The sequence below is a fragment of the Moschus berezovskii genome, chromosome 23, assembly GCF_049115385.1.
Source record: "Moschus berezovskii isolate FMDL1 chromosome 23, NW_MosBer_1.0, whole genome shotgun sequence".
In the NCBI taxonomy this organism is placed as follows: Eukaryota; Metazoa; Chordata; class Mammalia; order Artiodactyla; family Moschidae; genus Moschus; species Moschus berezovskii.
Genome location: NC_142482.1, coordinates 56,459,281 through 56,477,411, shown reverse-complemented (window position 1 = coordinate 56,477,411; position 18,131 = coordinate 56,459,281). Strand labels below are relative to the sequence as shown.

Below are 18,131 nucleotides of genomic sequence, written 5' to 3'. Positions count from 1 at the left end.
AAAAAGGGAGTCAAAGGGAAAGTGAATTATTTATGAGTTTCAGGCTATTTATTTCCATTAAAGTGAATTATCAGTAGACTTCAAGTCATCAACTGTATTGAAGGCAAAATGGAAAGTTTCTGATGACTTTCCAAAATGTTTTATTTTAAAAAACTTTTATAGACTTCAAAGAAAAGTTGCCAAAATGGTATGGAGAATTTGTGTAGACCTTTCACTCAACGTCTAAGGTTAACGTCTCACAAAATCAAAGTTCAGTGATCAAAACCAGCTTTGTTTGGTTTTTAACTCTGTGCTGGCTGTGTGTTGAGAGTTGGAGCCAGGTGACTCTTACCTTTCTACGGGACAGACCAGATGGATAAGGCGAGTCCCTGTAACATGGAGTGCCTTCACGTTAAACCCAATGACGGAAACGAACTGGACGGGTCTCAAATACCATTTCCTGATGAAGACTGTACTATGGAAAGGAAACATCTGGACTTCCCTGGTGGTCCAGTGGTTAAGAATCCACCTGCCAGTGCAGGGGACACAGGTTCAATCCCTGGTCCAGGAAGATCCCACATTCTGCAGGGCGCCTACTGAAGCCCTTGTGAAACTGGAGCCTGTGCTCTGAAACAAGAGAGTAGCCCCACTTGCCATCACTAGAGCAAGCCCAAGTGCAACGAAGACCCAGCGCAAGCCATAAATAATGTTTTAACTTAATAAAAAAAGAAAAGGACAAGTCTGTACATTCTTTATCTAGAGTATGGGAATGGGATAAAAGAAAAGGATGGAACAGAGCAAATTCACAGCCAGAGCACGAAGAAACCCATGGAGAAAGCAGCAGGGTAGAGCATTAAACCGTGTCCTGCATATCACAGATCGCTGGCTGGGAAACTCTAGATTCATTTCCTTAGGCTCTTACTAAATAGGTGTAATGGGTCGTGAAAAGCGAGGAGGGAAAGCACTGATCACTGCCAGGGCCACAGATTAAAACTCTGGTTCTCAACGCATTATCTCTGAGCAGGTGAGGCATGAAAACCCCACGATTAGCACTCCCCGAAGGCCTTCACAAAGGACCTAGCGGGAGGTGTCTGAATTAGACTTTCCACCTGCGTGGCTGGCTGTGTATCAGATGACCCGGTGGCAGAATGATGGTTTAAAAAGGAAAAGCAGTTGTTAACAGATTCTTTGGGGGATAAGGCTACAACAAGCAACAGAGTGACTTAAATACAGGACAGGCTGGTAGAGAAATAATTTGAATGGTGTAGGAAACTTACTGATGCTGTAGTCATTACCACATATGGAAATTTTCCTATCTGGGTATGGAATCAAGAAATTTTTCCAAGGGGTGGGGGTCATCTAGGCAAATGCCGTTTAAAAAGCTTCCACCAATATAAAATGGGGGTAAAGAAATATTGTTGTGTTTATGTAGGATATTCTTGAGCTAGAAGCTTCCACTCATTCCTTCATATATATATGTGTGTGTTATATGTTATATTTAATTTTATTTATGTTTGGCTGTGCTGGGTCTTCCTTGCTGCACGGGCTTCTCTCTAGTTTCGGGGATTGAGTGGGCTTCTAATTGCAGTGGCTTCAGGAGTTGCAGCTCCCAGACTCTAGAGTGTAAGCTCAATAGAGCACACAGGCTTAGTTGGTCTGCAGTATATGGGCTCTTCCCAGACCAGGGATTGAATCCATGTCTCCTGCATTGGCAGGCAGGTTCTTTACCACTGAGCTACCAAGGAAGCCCCCTGTATTTTTTTTTTTTTTAATGGCTGCACCATGAGGCTTGTAAGATCTTAGTTCCCCAATCAGGGACTGAACCCAGGCCCTAGCAGTGAAAGCACGGAGTCCTAACTACTGGACTGTCTGGGAATTCCCTAGACACCTTTTTTAAATCACATTTTCTTTTTTATTTCTATGTAAAATGGAGAAGGAAATGGCAATCCACTCCAGTGTCCTTGCCTGGAGAATCCCAGGGACAGAGGAGCCTGGTGGGCTGCCGTCTATGGGGTCGCACAGAGTCGGACACGACTGAAGTGACTTAGCAGCAGCAGCAAGATGGATGTAAGTGAAACAAACTGGCTATTTCTTGACAACAATATGCAAGAAAACATGGATTTGTGGTCACTTTTCTAACAACAAATATTTACTCTTGAAATTCAGGGGGTTTTTGCCATGCTGATTTGTGTTTGTGTCATTTTCACTCCATTGTCAAATCATAGTGTAATCTTTTTTTGCGCTTAGTCGCATTCGACTCTTTGTGACCCCATGGACTGTAGCCAACCAGGCTCCTCCGTGTGTGGGATTCTCCTGGCTGGCATGTAAAACAGTATCAACTCTAGGGGCTGGGCTCCCCTGCTGGTCTCTCCTGGGATCACTCCAGGGTTATAGTCAATGGACAGTCCAAGATGTCAGGTGAGTGAGGCTATGGGTTGGCTGTTTACCGGGGCCTTGGTTCCCCTCCACATGACCTCTAATCTTTAGGTTTGAGTGGGTTTCTTGGCATGATGGTGGAAGTGTTTCGCAAGAGTAGAACCCCAGAGTGAAAGCGCTTATCAACCCATGCACTGAAGTTGCAGAATGGTGTCTCTGGGGGTCCACGTGCTCTGTCTCAGAAGGCTGATAGGCTGAGCAAGCACACTTTCCATGCTGAGGACTCAACTGTGACAAGCTGAGGACTCAACTGTGACAAGTGAGCTCCACTGTCTTCTATCATCCAGTGCTCTCGTAAGAGAGCCAGAGGGTCTGGCGATGGAGATCAAACATCTAGTTCTAATCTACATTTTTCTACACCAGATGCAGGCAAGAAGGCTTGCACTGTTTGTGAACAGAAGAAAGCAACAAATCATTCAATATATGAGTAGCTAAGCCACCATCAGTTTAGGTCAGGCTCATGTCATATTAAACCTATTACCTTTTTTTTCATATAGTTTTATATAGCTGATTTACAATTGAAATATAGTTGATTTACAATGTTGTTTTAGGACACCTATTTTCAAACTCCTTACAGCGCCGCCTGGTCTAACTTGATAGTTCTGTGACCTCTCTTTGTTCTTACGGTTTAGTTGCTAACTTGCGTCCGACTCTTTTGTGACCCCATGGACTGTAGCCCCCCAGGCTGCTCTGTCCACGGGATTCTCCAGGCAAGAATACTGGAGTGGGTTGCCATTTCCTTCTCCAGGGGATCTTCCCAACCCAGGGATGGAACTTGAGTCTCCTGCACTGGCAGGAGGATTCTTTACCAGAGCCACCAAGGAAGCTGGATGTGACCTCTGCTGGCACCCACATAATACAACACACTTCTAGAAATGAACGTGCTGGTAAAGTTTATTTACATTACATTCTCTCAAGAATCTGTATTTATATACACAATCCAGTGCCTTCCTGGGAGAACTTTAAACAAAGACACAATGAAGATGATAGTTGGGTAGCTTAATGAGCATCTTGCTCTTGGGGTGTCTTGTCTGGGATTTCTGAGTGCACTGTGTCGAGAGGCTGCCAGTGGCAATTCATTAGAGATTGGTAGAGCTCTTCACTTTTCACCATAAACTCTTTGTTGAGTTCCGCAATATTCAAGTGGAGATTTGGATCTGCAGAAGCCAATAATACATTCAGGAGAAAAATAGAGTTTTACAGGACACATATTAGAAATGGCTTAAAACTAGAGCTTTTAAAAAACATCAGCAGGAAATAGTGCAGATATTTAATGTTAGTTTTTTTAATTGCGCATTTCCTTTCGGTAAGACCTTAAAAATAGAAACTGAAGCTACAAGAGCAGTGCTACTGGATTCAATGAGTAGATGGTGGGAGAAACAGAGCAAATGGACAGAATTAACAGATAACTTGCAGACAGATGGACAGTACTCGGAAATGCATTCAACTTGGAGTAGAAGAGAGAGGAAGGGTGGGGGGCAAGTCTTGAGTTTCTAGCTTGAGGACCTGGGTGGATATGACCCCAAGGAGTGAGCCAAGACCAGATCCCTAAGACATGGCTCTGAAAAATAGACATGCTGCTTTATCTGTTCAGCTAACAGACTGATAGAAATGAAGAAATGGTTTAGAACAATTAATTCAGAAACCGAGGGATGGAGACCGACATTGGAACTTTCTGGTAGGATCTCTCAGTTTATAGCCAGCTCAGTGAATGAGGGACTGGTAAAAGGGTTAGTTTTGTTTTCAACTAAACATAAGGCTTCTGTTACCTTCTAGTGAATCTTCATCTTGGTTTTCAGCTAGAGGTGTGGTTTCCTACAATGAAAATCAGTATGTTAAAAAAAATTTTTTTAACTTAAAGGGTTGCTACTGACATACTTTCCTGGAAGGATTTAGCTCTCAAAAATAATATCTACAACACTAAAATCCCTTTTGATCAAATTTTATTTTGAATTTTTATTAAAAGAGACTTTAAATGACAAAATACTACAATTATGCAACAGGTGAGCTGAGCCCATAGAAGAAAACTCACATGGGAGGAGCACTGCTCAAAGGCACCTGCCTTCTCTGAAGTTTCAGGGATCTAAGAGGCCCCCTGGGGCCTGGGGGGAAGGAACCAGACCGCAGGAACCCTGGCATCAGACTCTACAATCCCTGCACCCAAATCTGCACCTGGAGCTCTGCCATCCCTTCCAGGTGACAATCTGCCAAGTCTCCATGGGCACATATCCCTCCGGGCCTTCCAATCCCATCCCAACCCCACGACTCAGCTAAGGACCATACCGTAGCTGTTGAAGAAACACAGAAGCTAGAGAAAAGCAAACCAATCCATCATCTTCTCAGGTAAGGAAGGACGTAAATTCCAGAAGCACTCCCCAAACAGATCTTGGCTAATTACTCTCCAGGGGCAGTGTAAGTTATTAGCATTCCTCTCTACAGGCACCGTGGCTCAGCAGTGAAGAATCTGCCCACAATGCAGGAGACCTGGGTTCGATCCCTGGGTTGGGAAGATCCCCTGGAGACAGGAATGGCTATCCACTCCAGTATTCTTGCCTGGAGAATCCCATGGACAGAGGAGCCTGGCGGGCTATACAGTCCATGGGGTCCAGAAAGAGTCGGACACGATTGAGCAACTAAGCACATAGCACACACACATATCAAGGAGCAGAATCCAGGGCTGAGGGAAATTCGAGGGGATTTCCCCAGGGCATGGAGAAAGGAAAAAGATGTCCCCATACAGGACACACGCCCAACGCAGTATCTATGCCAGGGAGAGATACCTTGGGTGGAAGCGAAGTCTCAGAGGGGTATCTGGAGGTCTCACACACAGAATAAAGGTTGGGTCCATTTCCACCAGCTCCACAGCCAGAGCTGTAGCCAGGAGGATAACTGCTCTGCTGTTGCTCGTACCAGCTGCCAAAGGGGTGAGGCTGGCAGGACGGGAAGTCTGGCTTCACTCTAAGAACAGCAGGGAGAAGAGAGGTAGGACATCAACAGTCAAGGCAGAACCGCTCAGAGTCCTGGGACTCGATTCTTTCTCCAAGTAAGGAGGGCGACTGCTTTCACTAAGAACACCTATTTTCAAAGCAGTAGTTTGTCAATGGCCAAACTGTGTTAAGAAACAGAACACTAACAGTCTTTTCATTAGAACAGGAAAAATCAGCGTACCTTTGCCAATACCAGTAATAAGTATCCTGTTGAGTTGAGCCCAAACCTGCAAAACTCTCCTGTCCGGCCATTTATCCAGACCCTTGATAAAATGACTGGGAATCTGCAGTTTTAACTCCCGCATCAAAGATCCCAGCCCCTGGTCTAAACCCTCTCAAGCCCACAAATAGCACTTCCAGCTGCCTCAGAAATACCTGTGATCATTCCTGGCAGGGAGTTAATTCTTTGACTTTCAGGTGAGCTAAGGAGTGGGTGGGGACGGGCAGGAGTGTATTGGAGTCACCTGGAGGGGCCCCTGCAAACTGCGGGGTGGGCTTTGAGCTGCCCGCCTCCTCCTGCAACTGTCAGACCCCGGGAAGCCGTCAGAAAGGGGAGGTTGGGGCAGAAAGGGGGTGTGCGGTGGGCAACTGCGACGCACCCAGAAGTCTCCACCCCCCATACAATAATGAGTAAGGGAGTCACTTTTAATCATTAAAAGCTTAAGACAAATACTACAACTTGATGTTTCTCTCCTCAGTTATCTGCAGAGAATGACTACTGGAATCAGCATCTAGTGGACTTTCCTTTAAACACCCACTGCGGCTGAAATCACCATCCTAACCAGCTGGTGAGAAGAAGTGCGCTCTCACACACACACACCCCCTAACACCCCACACACACACCCCATAACCCACACACACACATCCTAACCCCCACACACACACCCTAACCCTCCCACACACAACCTAACACCCTACACACACCCCGTAACCCACACACACATACCCTAACCCCCCCACACATACCCTAACACCCCCCCACACACACCCAACCCCCCCCCACACACCCTACCCCCCACACACACCCTAACACCCCACACACACACCCCATAACCCACACACACACATCCTAACCCCCACACACACACCCTAACCCTCCCACACACACACCCTAACCCTCCCACACACAACCTAACACCCCACACACACCCCGTAACCCACACACACATACCCTAACCCCCCCACACATACCCTAACACCCCCCCACACACACCCAACCCCCCCACACACACCCTACCCCCCACACACACCCTAACACCCCCACACACACACCCTAACCCACACACACATCCTAACCCACACACACACACCCTAACCCTCCCACACACAACCTAACACCCCACACACACCCTGTAACCCACACACACATACCCTAACCCCCCACACACACACTCTAACACCCCCACACACACACACCCTAACCCCCCACACACACCCAACCCCCACACACACACCCTACCCCACACACACACCCTACCCCACACCCACACACACACCCTAACCCACACACACACACACCCTAACCCACACACACACCCTAACACCCCCCACACACACACCCTAACCCTCCCACACACAACCTAACACCCCACACACACCCTGTAACCCACACACACATACCCTAACCCCCCACACACACACTCTAACACCCCCACACACACACACCCTAACCCCCCACACACACCCAACCCCCACACACACACCCTACCCCACACACACACCCTACCCCACACACACACCCTACCCCACACCCACACACACACCCTAACCCACACACACACACACCCTAACCCACACACACACCCTAACCCCCACACACACACACTAACCCACACACACACCCTAACCCCCACACACACACCCTAAACCCCCCACACACCCTTAACCCCCACATACACACCCTAACCCCCCCACACACCCCTAACCCACACACACACACCCTTAACCCACACACACACACCCTAACCCCCCCACACACCCCTAACCCACACACACACACCCTAACCCCCCACACACACCCTGTAACCCACACACACCCTAACACCCCACACACACACCCTAACCCCCCCCACACACACCCAACCCACACACACATACCCTAACCCCCACACACACCCTAATCTACACACACACACCCTAACCAACACACACACACCCTAACCCCCACACACACACCCCTTATCCACACACACACCCTAACCCACACACACACACCCTAACCAACACATACACACACCCTAACCCAGACACACACCCTAATCCACACACACACCCTAACCCCCACACACACACACCCTAACCCCCCGCACACACACCTTAACCCCCCACACACACCCTAACCCACACACACATACCCTAACACCCTCCCACACACACACCCTAACCCCCACACACACACCCTAACACCCCCACACCCACCCCCTAACCCACACACACACCCCCTAACTCCCACACACACCCCCTAACCCACACACACATACACTAATCAACACACACACACACCCCCTAACCCCCACACACCCACTAACCCCCACACACACAGCCTAACCCCCCCCACACTCTAACCAACACACACACACCCCCCCTAACCAACACACACACACACCCTAACCAACACACACACAGAAGTGCTCTTTCACACACACACTCTAACCACAGAAGTGCTATCTCACACACATACACCCCCTAACCAACACACACACAGCCCTTAACCAACACACCCTAACCAACACACACACACCCTAACCCACACACACACCCTGACCAGCTGGTGGGAAGGAGCGCTCTCTCACACACACACACACCCCTACCTTAATGCAAGTACGGAAAAATTTTCAAAGACATCTTTCTGTAATTCAGTATTTTTTAAAGCACAACGAACAGCTTCCTAAACTTTAAGGCCCATTCAAATTACCTGAGCATGTTTACAATGTGGGTTCGAATTCTATCTGGAGGGGAGCCTGAGGTTCTGCCAGTTTTCACGCACTCTGAGCAGCAAATCTACACAATATGTCAGAACTTAACAAAATAACTTTTGAGTCTTAACAGGGACACATAGGGTCTGGCCATTTCCTTGTAGTTTGCTAATAACTAGTGCACAATTCAAACGCTTGTGTGCGTGCTAAGATCGCTTCAGTTGTGTCCGACTCTGGGCTATAGCCCACCAGGCTCCTGTCCATGGGGAGTCTCCAGGCAAGAATACTGGAATGCGTTGCCATGCCTTCCTCCAGGGGATCTTCCTGACCCAGGAATCGAACCCACGTCTCTTATGTCTCCTGCATTGGCAGGTGGGTTCTTTACCACTAGGGCCACCTGGGATGCCCCACTCAAATGTTTAATGTAGTTTCTATTTACCTGTAATGTGAAAAATAATCATCATGATGAATTCTAATCGTTCAACCATTCACCCATCATTTACTGAGCCCCTCCTGTACACAATGCAGGTGCCTGGCATTGGTGCCACAGTGGAGCTTATGCTCTAGTAATTTAATCTCCCTGTGTGTTCAAGGGAGATGTTACTGATTAGCAGCTGTGCACACACTGTTAAGGGCCACCCAATATCTGGTTTCCTGTTCTTCCTTAATAACAGAACCTTGATTTTATTTGGAAGTAGCAGGTGGCCAGCGGAGAAGGCAATGGCAAGCCACTCCAGTACTCTTGCCTAGAAAATCCCATGGATGGAGGAGCCTGGGGTTGCTAAGAGTTGGACACGACTGAGCAACTTCACTTTCACACATTGGAGAAGGAAATAACAACCCACTCCAGTGTTCTTGCCTGGACGTTCTTGCCCAGGGACGGGGGAGCCTGGTGGGCTTCCGTCTGTGGGGTCACACAGAGTCGGACAGGACTGAAGTGACTCAGCAGCAGCAGCAGCAGGTGGCCAGCGTCTAGCTCATAAGATGGAAATAGCACCATCACAAGGGGGCTGAGGAAAGCTTCGTGGGCAGAGGGAGTCTGCTCAGGTGGAAGGCGTTTTTTGTTGTCATTTTCTGCCCTTCTTGCAGATCGAGAGCTGAGATTACAGATGTGATGGATGAAACCAAAATAACTCTGCATCTCTCCTGGCCTATGAGGTGATATTAAAGGGGAAGTCACACAACCAAATACAGGATCTTAAAGAGCAAACAGGTCAGGGTCCCTGATGACTGGAGACTTCCTGTACCAGCACTGGACCAACCTGCCTCCAAAAGCCTTTGACTTACGAAAGAAATCTCTTGTTTAAGCCACTGCTATAAATTACATGAAATTAAAAATAATTCTTGGGGCTTCCATGATGGCTCAGAGCTAAAGAATCTGACTGTAATGCCTGAGATATGGGTTCAATCCCTGGGTTGGGAAGATCCCCTGGAGAAGGAAATGGCTACCCACTCCGGTATTCTTGCCTGAGAAATCCCATGGACAGAGGAGCCTAGGGGGAACTACAGTCCATGGGGTCACACAGTCAGGTACAACTGAGCAGAGCACAGCAGCAGTGGGCATAGTTAACGAGAATTGGCGGTGAGGAGTGGAAAATGGAAAGAAACATTAAAAAATAGTAATTCCCTAAAAATTCTTATACCATTTTGAAGGTTATTTTCCATTAACAGCTATTATGGCTATATTCCATGTTGCACAATACATCCTTGAGCCAATCTTACACCCAACAGTTTGTACCTACCCTGCCCCCCGACCCCACCCAACACTCACTGCTAACACTGGTTTGTTCTCTATTATCTGTGAACCTGCTTCTTTTTTTTTTTTTTTTTTGCTGTATTCACAGTTTATTGTATTTTTTAGAAAAAAAAAATTCTTAAATATGGTAGCAGCTTAGAAATCAAACTTCACGTTATCAGTTAAGATTCTTTCAGAAAAGCAGTATCTTTTTTCCTTCTCTTATTTTGGATTTTTTAAAAAAGACAATGAGAATTTTGGCTGAGTGAGAGATGGAGCTGTAGTGGGAAAGGAATGTGGAAGCTGATCCTTCGGGATATGGTGGTAAGGAGGCTGGGATTTGCGAGGAAATCTATAAGGCATGTTGCACCCACCCAGGAAGATGGCAGGGGCCAGATGCTATGAGCAAGACTCCAGAGATGAAGATGGACATTCAGGCAGAATTGTAGATGATGGTGACAAGGAAGAGTTCACACATATTGCTTTGACCTCTAACAGTCTCAAACGCAAACCTCCCATCGTTCACCTGGATTATTCTCATGAAGCAGGTGAAACAAATTTCTTTCAGGTCTGGGTCCAGGGAAAGTAGCCCACTTTCTCTCTCCCTGAGCTCTACATGCAGAGATCAAAGTCCTCTGAGAATAAAAGCACACGCAATCTCTGTAGTCCTCAGATTTATCAGACTTGCTACCTATGACACTGTGAAAGGAGGGTAACAAAGCAGCAACTTTAGACTCACATGAGATTTCTAACAAGGCCAGTTTCTCTCCACCGTATCCTGCTTTAAGCTCAGTATATCGACCACCCTCACCGCCCCCCCGCCAAACGAAGACTGGCTTTTTTTCTTTAGCAAACCAAACAAAGCCAGTGCTTATTAAACATGGGCTGAATGAATGAGTAAACCAATGCCTGGCTCAAGCGCAGAAAGCTTTTCTATCAGTAATAGAAATGCAAGACTAGAGACCCCGTTGTGCTTTAGAGTTAAGCCCTATCGTGGGTTGGTGGTTTCTTGGCAATTGCAGTTTTCTGAGGAGACTGAATGGCTTTTTCCATCCCGTGTTTGGAAAGAGAACAGGAGGCTTGGCAGGAAGTATGCTGTTTGAATCCATTTGAGCAGATATATACTGCATTGTGTGTTTCTCTTTAGACAGAGAAAAACCACTTTTCTTCTTTGTTAAGAGACAACACTGGAGCCCAAGGAACAGTGAAAGCAGCAGCAGCGCCAGGGTCAATGCTGCTGCGCTGTGCGGCTCTGAGCGTGTGTTGGACCTGCTTCTCCATTCATAGCCTCAGACCAGATTAGAGCACTTTAGCTTTAGAGGCAGTAATCTGTTTGAAAATGTGATGAAATCCTATGAATGCTCGCCTCCATAAACGGACATATACGATTCTGCATATAATTTCAGGGCATTCACAAGCCCCCAAACTTACCCATCAATTCTCCCACATTAGGAGCGCCGGGGCCAGATGCTCTAAGATCTTCTAAGCTCTATGCCTGGCTCCACTAACTTTTAACAATTAAAAAAAGATCAGAGGAGTAAACCATTTTACGTTTATGTCGCTTGCACTGTGGTTTTCACTCTATTCTAAAAGTCTCCTGGTTGGAGCAAAAGACTTAAAGCCACAAGGTTCTTTTCTAAAATGTGACAGATACTTAAGCAGGTAAAAGTGTGACAGTCAATGTATCAGACTGTAATTGACAAGCATAGTAAAAGATGCGGACTGTGGTAATTACCCTGTTATCATGATATGTTAAAATTAATTTCAAATGAATGCTAATTCTTTTCAAACAGCATTTGCAATTTCACTGGGGTAATAAGGCAGGGCACCAGGGGGATTCCTGAAGCAACAAAATACATAAAGCACATGATTTTGAAACAATTTTTCAGTGTTTCTTTTCTTTTTGCATGAGAGACTACCACTTCCCCCTAAATAAAGATATGCAAAGAGTCATATATTTAAAGAGAAAATGAGACTTCAAGAAACGTCCTCCTTATTTGTCCCATGACCAGGGGACACCCCTACAGCAATTCACAGTCCTCTGACTTAGTGGTTCTTTGATGGAAGAGCCACCAGAACAAGCAAGATACAGGAAAAGAATTTCAAAAGTAAAACAATTTGTGACTAACATAATAACATAACTAGCGCAAAGTGAAGGAATTACAGCCGTATCTCTTTTTGTACTTCAATTTATTGTCCTTTACAGATCCAGCTTTTTTTTAAACACACAACAAAAGTTTGTAGCAACCCTGCATGCAGCAAGTCTATCAGCACCATTTTCCCAACAGCATTTGACTCTTTTGCATCCTTCTGTCATATTTTGGTAATTCTTTGAATATTTCAAATGTGATCATTATTAGTCTGCTTTGTATGGTGATCAGTGATCTCTGATATTACTACTAGGATTTGTTGAAGCCTCAAATGATAGTTAGCACTTTTTAGCAATAAAATTGTAAGGTCAAAACGGCTCGATGTTAGGTAGAAATAACTCAGACACCAGGTAAGCGGTGCAACAGGCTTTAATGGTGAAGCGCTCCCGGGCGGGATTCCCGGACCCAACAGAGCGAGGTCGAGGAAGTCCGCGCGCGAACAAAGGGCAACTTACACAGCGTCACAGCAGGGGGCTGCGGAACTTTTCCGAATGAGGCAAGGTTTGGAATGGTGGTCTCTCACAGGTCAGTTAGTCGAGGTGGCCAGACCGGGTTGGTTGTTCGGGAGGTTAGGAGTGAGGGTTGATTTCTGTCAAGAGCTGTTACATCAGAGACCTTCCAGCGGCGGGGAAGGAACGAGGAAGTACAATAGTCAGAGTCCGGCGGGGCTTTTTCCCGCCGGCGGGAAAGGAAGAGGAGAAAGAGAAGCCAAGATGGCCATCGGGGTCTGGCCTTACATTCCGACCCTTTTGATAGGATAGGGGGCAACGTTGTCGTCTCTGGCTACTTCCTGCTGGAAAGGGGCGTCGTGGGGTTTTTTGGGTCATGGCCTAGCCCCGGCGTCCCCTAGGGGTTCTTAGGGTCTTTGGGCAGGAGTCTGGAATAGGCGGCGATCTGGAATAGGTGGCAGCTAGGGTCATCTTTTGCAGCCGTTGAACTATGCATTGCTGGATACATGGGCCCAAGAGCAATATGAGTAAAATGACTACAAGAATCATCAAAACAGATTTCCACCAATCCCCCTCTATCCAGGACAGGACCAAAGTCCAAAAGGGAATACTTTTTTAGCAACTGTTAGATCATCTCCAGGAAAAAGAAACTTAGGCCTGTTAGTACAGTCTTGATTCTGAGGCCTGTGATGGCGTCGCTGTCGTTTGGGCTCATCCCCCGTGGGTGGCGGAGGCCCAGTTAGGTTCTGGCCTGGTGAGTGAGCTGTGGGTGCTGCGGGAGGGACTAGGGCAGGGGTGGGGCCCACGCCTCTGGTGGTCTGCTGATAAGGGGGTTCTTTTTTGAGGAGGATAGAGAATAAGCCTCCAGGGTTGTGATCATAGGTTTTTAACCCCCAGGTTTTGCCTGTTTCCCATGTTCGGTCTTGTTGGCCCTGAGAAGTAAATGTGATTTTAACGGGGTTACACCCATTTTTGGCTTGTTTTGGGCAAGTTTTTAACCCTCCGGCCATTATAGTAGCTGTCTTTAGTATCATTTCGAGTGACCCGAATAAGATCGTCTTTGACTGGGGGGTCCCAGTAAATGTCCCCTGTACTCACGCAGGACCAAGATTCACAAAAGTAGTCACTGGCTCCCCCACATTGTTTCCTCCAGTCTCTATCAGAGAAATCCCTCCCGGAGTATTTCCCAGGACACACATAGAAGTAATTATGTCGTGTCCCCCCAAGCACTCTGGTCTGGGAGCAAATCTAAGAGGTCAAATCCTAATTCTGGGAAGCAGATATTTTCAGGGGTTATATTTGACTTTTGGACCAAAATTTTACCCGTCGAGGTGTCTTTTATCATCCCGGTGAGATTAAAGGGTTGGTGAGGGTTGACAGGATTGGCAGTACATACAGTTAGCAGTGTAGTCAGAATCAGGAGTGCTTGAGCCAGATTAATCAGAAGAAGCCGCAGAGCGAACATGGCTGATTAGGATATTAGGCAGAGGAGAACCAAGGTGTAAAAGTTGATCTGAGTGTCAGTATAGGGGAGGAAGATTCCCTGTAGACGGAAGTCAATGATAGCCTGGGTGAAAGAGTCGAAGTCAGTTATGGGAGTGGCAAGTCAGAGGTCTTGCAAGAAGTCAGACAGAAAATTTTCAAGGCTGGCTTAGGTAAGAGACATGGAAGGGGGTAGGTGTTAGTGTCTTTAAGAGAACCTGGTCTCCCGGTGCCATGGTAGTTAATTGAGGCTCCTGATCTGTGTCACTAACAGGCTGGGATAGGGTGCAGTCTGCGTGTTCCCGTAGCAGGGATTGGAGGAGTGTGAAATAGGGCAGATAGGTTCCGAGAGGTGGTAGTGGGGGGTCTGGGAGATTGGCGAGCAGATACGGCCTACCGTACAGCAGCTTGAATGGCGTGAGGCCTCTCTTGGAGTGGGGAGTTGTTCGGATGTGTGTGAGTGCTGCCGGCAGAAGGTCAACCCACGAGAGGTCTAACTCGGAGGACAATCTCGCCAGGCATTCTTGAGAATGCCGTTGGTCCGTTCAACCTTGCCCGATGATTGAGGCCTATAAGGGACATGTAGGTGCCAGTAGATATTTAATGATTTAGCCACCTGTTGAGTTACCTGGGAGACAAAGGCTGGGCCATTGTCAGATTGAATGGAGTTATGCAGGCCAAACCTCGGGATGGTGTGGTTGAGTACTGTGTCAGCAACGATGCCGGCCGTCTCTTTGGCCTTTGGAAATGCTTCCACCCATCCTGAGAATGTTATCGATAAAGACCGAGAGGTATTGATAGGCCTTGTGCTGCAGCATGTGAGTAAAGTCAACCTGCCAGTCTTGTCCTGGGAGGTGCCCCCTTAGCTGGTGAGTCTTATGGGGTGGTCTGAGTCCCCCTTGGGGAAAGGCTTTGACGCAAATGAGGCACCGGTCATATGCTGACCTGATGGCGGGATGGAGATGTCGTGGAGAAAAAAGGGGGCTGGGGAAGGTTAGGAGGGCTCGGGGCCCAGTATGTAAAGAGTTGTGGATATCTGTGATTATTTCTAGTGCTTGTTCTTCTGGCAGGACCAGCTTATCGTGAAGCATGATCCAACCGGAAGGATGTCTGGAGGAGCCCTCTTGTGAGAGGAGGGTTTTGGCCTCATCAGTAGAGTAGTGAGGAGTGAGGGGAGTTTTAATAAATAGAATGGGTGAGGGTGCCGGGTCTAAGGTTAGCCATTTGGCCACCTGATCGGCCTTGTTGTTGCCTAGAGACACAGTGTCGTGTGAGGTCTGATGGCCCTTACAGTGTATAACAGCCACCTGGGCAGGGTGTGAGATGGCTTCTAGGAGTTTAGCAATAAGCGGGGCGTTAGTGACCGGGGAACCTTTGGTAGTGAGAAAGCCCCTCTCCTTCCAGATTTGGAAGTGTGAGTGGGCGATCAGGAAGGCATATTTGGAGTGGGTGTAAATGTTGAGTTGCTTTCCTGCCGACAGGAGCAGAGCTCGGGTGAGGGCTATCAGTTCTGCCTTCTGGGAGGTGGTCCCTTCTGGCAGCGGATGAGCCTCAATCACATCGGTGGTCGTGACTATGGTATAAGCGGCTGTTCGACGGCAACTGGACCCCCGTTTGGAGCTGCCATCTACAAAGAGCGTGATATCGAGGTTTGTCAGCGGCGAGGCAAAGAGATTAGGTGGCAGTTGGGTGAGGGTCTCCAAGATTTCTGGGCAGGAATGGGGTTCGGTATTGCCGGCAGAGGAGACAGGGAGCGCAGGAAGGGACGATAGGGGGTTGAGCGGAGGACTCCGACCCAGGGTGACCTGGGGTTATCAAGCAATGTCAGGTGGAACTGTTGGAGCCGGGATTCGCTGAGGTCCGATAAGAATCTGGAAGCTAGGAGGTCGGTCAGGCGGTGTGGGGAGAAGATGGTTAAAGGCTGGTCGAGGGTGAGCTTCTTTGCATCAGTATAAAGAGAAGCCGCGGCAGCCAAGGCCCACAGGCAAGGAAACCACCCCCGGGCGGTGGGGTCAAGCTGTTTGGAAATGAATGCCACTGGAAGCGTCTGTGGACCCGCCTGCTGCACGAGGGCCCCAAATGCTATTCCCTTTCCCTCGTCTGAATATAGGTGGTAGGGAAGGTTAGGGTTGGGCAGAAACAGGGGAGAGGACAGCAGGGCCGAACGGAGACTGTTGAAGGCTTTGCGGACTTCTGTTTCTGAGGAAGGCGGCCCCGTGGGGGTCTCTTTTGCAGCTAGGTAGAGGGGTTGGGCCAGAGTAGCATAGTTAGGTACCCAGTGGCGGAAGAATCCAGTAAGTCCCAGAAAGGATAGCATCTGTTCCCCATTGGATGAGGGAGAGAGGTCCCGAAGCAGGTTCAGCCTGTCGAGAGTGAGAGCCTTAGTGGTCGGGGAGATCTTTAGGCCCAGGTAGGTTACGGAGGGCTCTGTCAGTTGAGCCTTTTGTCTGGAAGCCCGGTACCCCCTGGAGCTGAGAAAATTAAGGACTGTCGTATGAGTCTGAGAAAGGGCTTGTGAGGGGCTACAGAGGAGGAGGTCATCTACATATTGTAGGACGACGCTGGGGGCCAGGGGACAAGAGGCCAGGTCTCGAGCTAGGGCCTGGCCAAAGAAGTGGGGGCTGTCTCTAGAGCCCTGTGGGAGGACAGTCCAAGTGAGCTGGGAGGACTGTCGAGTCTCGGGATCGATCCATGTGAAAGCAAAACGGAACTGACAGTCTGAGTGGAGAGGGATAGTGAAGAAAGCATCCTTGAGGTCGATGACTAAAAAGTGGGTCGTATCAGGCGGGATGTTAGAGAGCAGGGGGTAAGGATTAGGCACTACCAGATGGGCAGGGATTACAGCCTCACTGATCAACCGGAGGTCTTGGACCAGGCGGTAACTGCCTGAGGCCTTACGTACCGGAAGAATTGGCATGTTGAAGGGTGATGTTGTGGGAACCAAAAGCCCCTGGCCCAAGAGGCGGTCTACGATGGGTTTGAGGCCACATAAGTGAACTCAAGAAATGGGGAACTGGGGGCGGTGTGGGTAATGTGAGGGATCTTTTAGCTTGATTAGGATGGGGGTGTGGTGGGCAGCCAACGTGGGGACCTCAGTGTCCCACATTGTGGGGTCTATAAGGGGAGATTCGGAGGCAAAGGAAAAGTAGAGGTAGGGTGGGGGAGTAAGGGTGTGAGGAGAGCAGATGTATGGTGGCTTTGAGTTGAGCTAGGATGTCTCGTCCCAATAGTGGAGTAGGACATGAAAGAACTATCAGGAAGGAGTGTGTGAACAGGTGCCAGTCAATCTGACAAGGCTGTGGTCCCGTTTGTAGAGGCTGTGAGGCCTTGCCATCTATACCTACCACCGAGACCTGGGAAGAGGGTAGAGTACCCCCGTAAGAGGGAAGAACAGAGTAAGTAGCCCCCGTATCTATCAAGAAATGATAGACTTACCCGCCACTTGAAGCATTACCCTGGGCTCGGCTTGGGTTATGGGGGTCCCCGAGTCTGGGCACCGTCAATCTTCATTGAAGGCGAGAAGCTCCAAGGCGGGAGGCGAGGACGAGGCACCTCTTTGGGGGACCCAAGCCCCGGCCTGACGAGGTCAAGGCCTGGGCCACCTGAGGACAGTCGCTCGCCCTATGCCCTTTCCATCTGCAGTGAGGGCACGGCCTGGTTGGAGGCTTGGGATTTGGGCATTGGCAGGCCCAATGACCTTCGTGGCCACATTTGAAGCAGGCTCCTGGAGGTGGCTTCTGGGGACCCACCTTCTGTTCCGTGGCCGGCTGCAGGGCTGCTACCAGTGCCTGGGTGTGCCTCTCAAGGAGGCTGGCCTGAAGTTCAGCCTTTTGTTTAAGCCTTGCCTTGCGGCTGACTTCAGCTACTTCTTCCCGGGCATTATATACTTTAAAGGCCATTTTTACCAGGTCTCGGAGGGGAGTCTGAGGCCCGTCCTCAGCCTTGGACAGCTTTTTCCTGATGTCTGGAGCCAACTGAGATATAAAGCGATTAGCCAG

General features: G+C 48.6%; 1 protein-coding gene across 1 annotated transcript; it reads right to left on the bottom strand.

Annotated features, from left to right (window-relative positions):
- Positions 1–1,025: 1,025 nt before the first annotated feature.
- Positions 1,026–6,136, bottom strand: C23H6orf52 (chromosome 23 C6orf52 homolog). The gene is given in 5 exon segments (XM_088831266.1): positions 1,026–1,056; positions 3,392–3,572; positions 4,185–4,230; positions 5,196–5,373; positions 5,584–6,136. Coding segments are annotated over 5 exon segments (507 nt in total). The 5' UTR covers positions 5,655–6,136.
- Between the last annotated feature and the right edge of the window lie 11,995 nt (positions 6,137–18,131).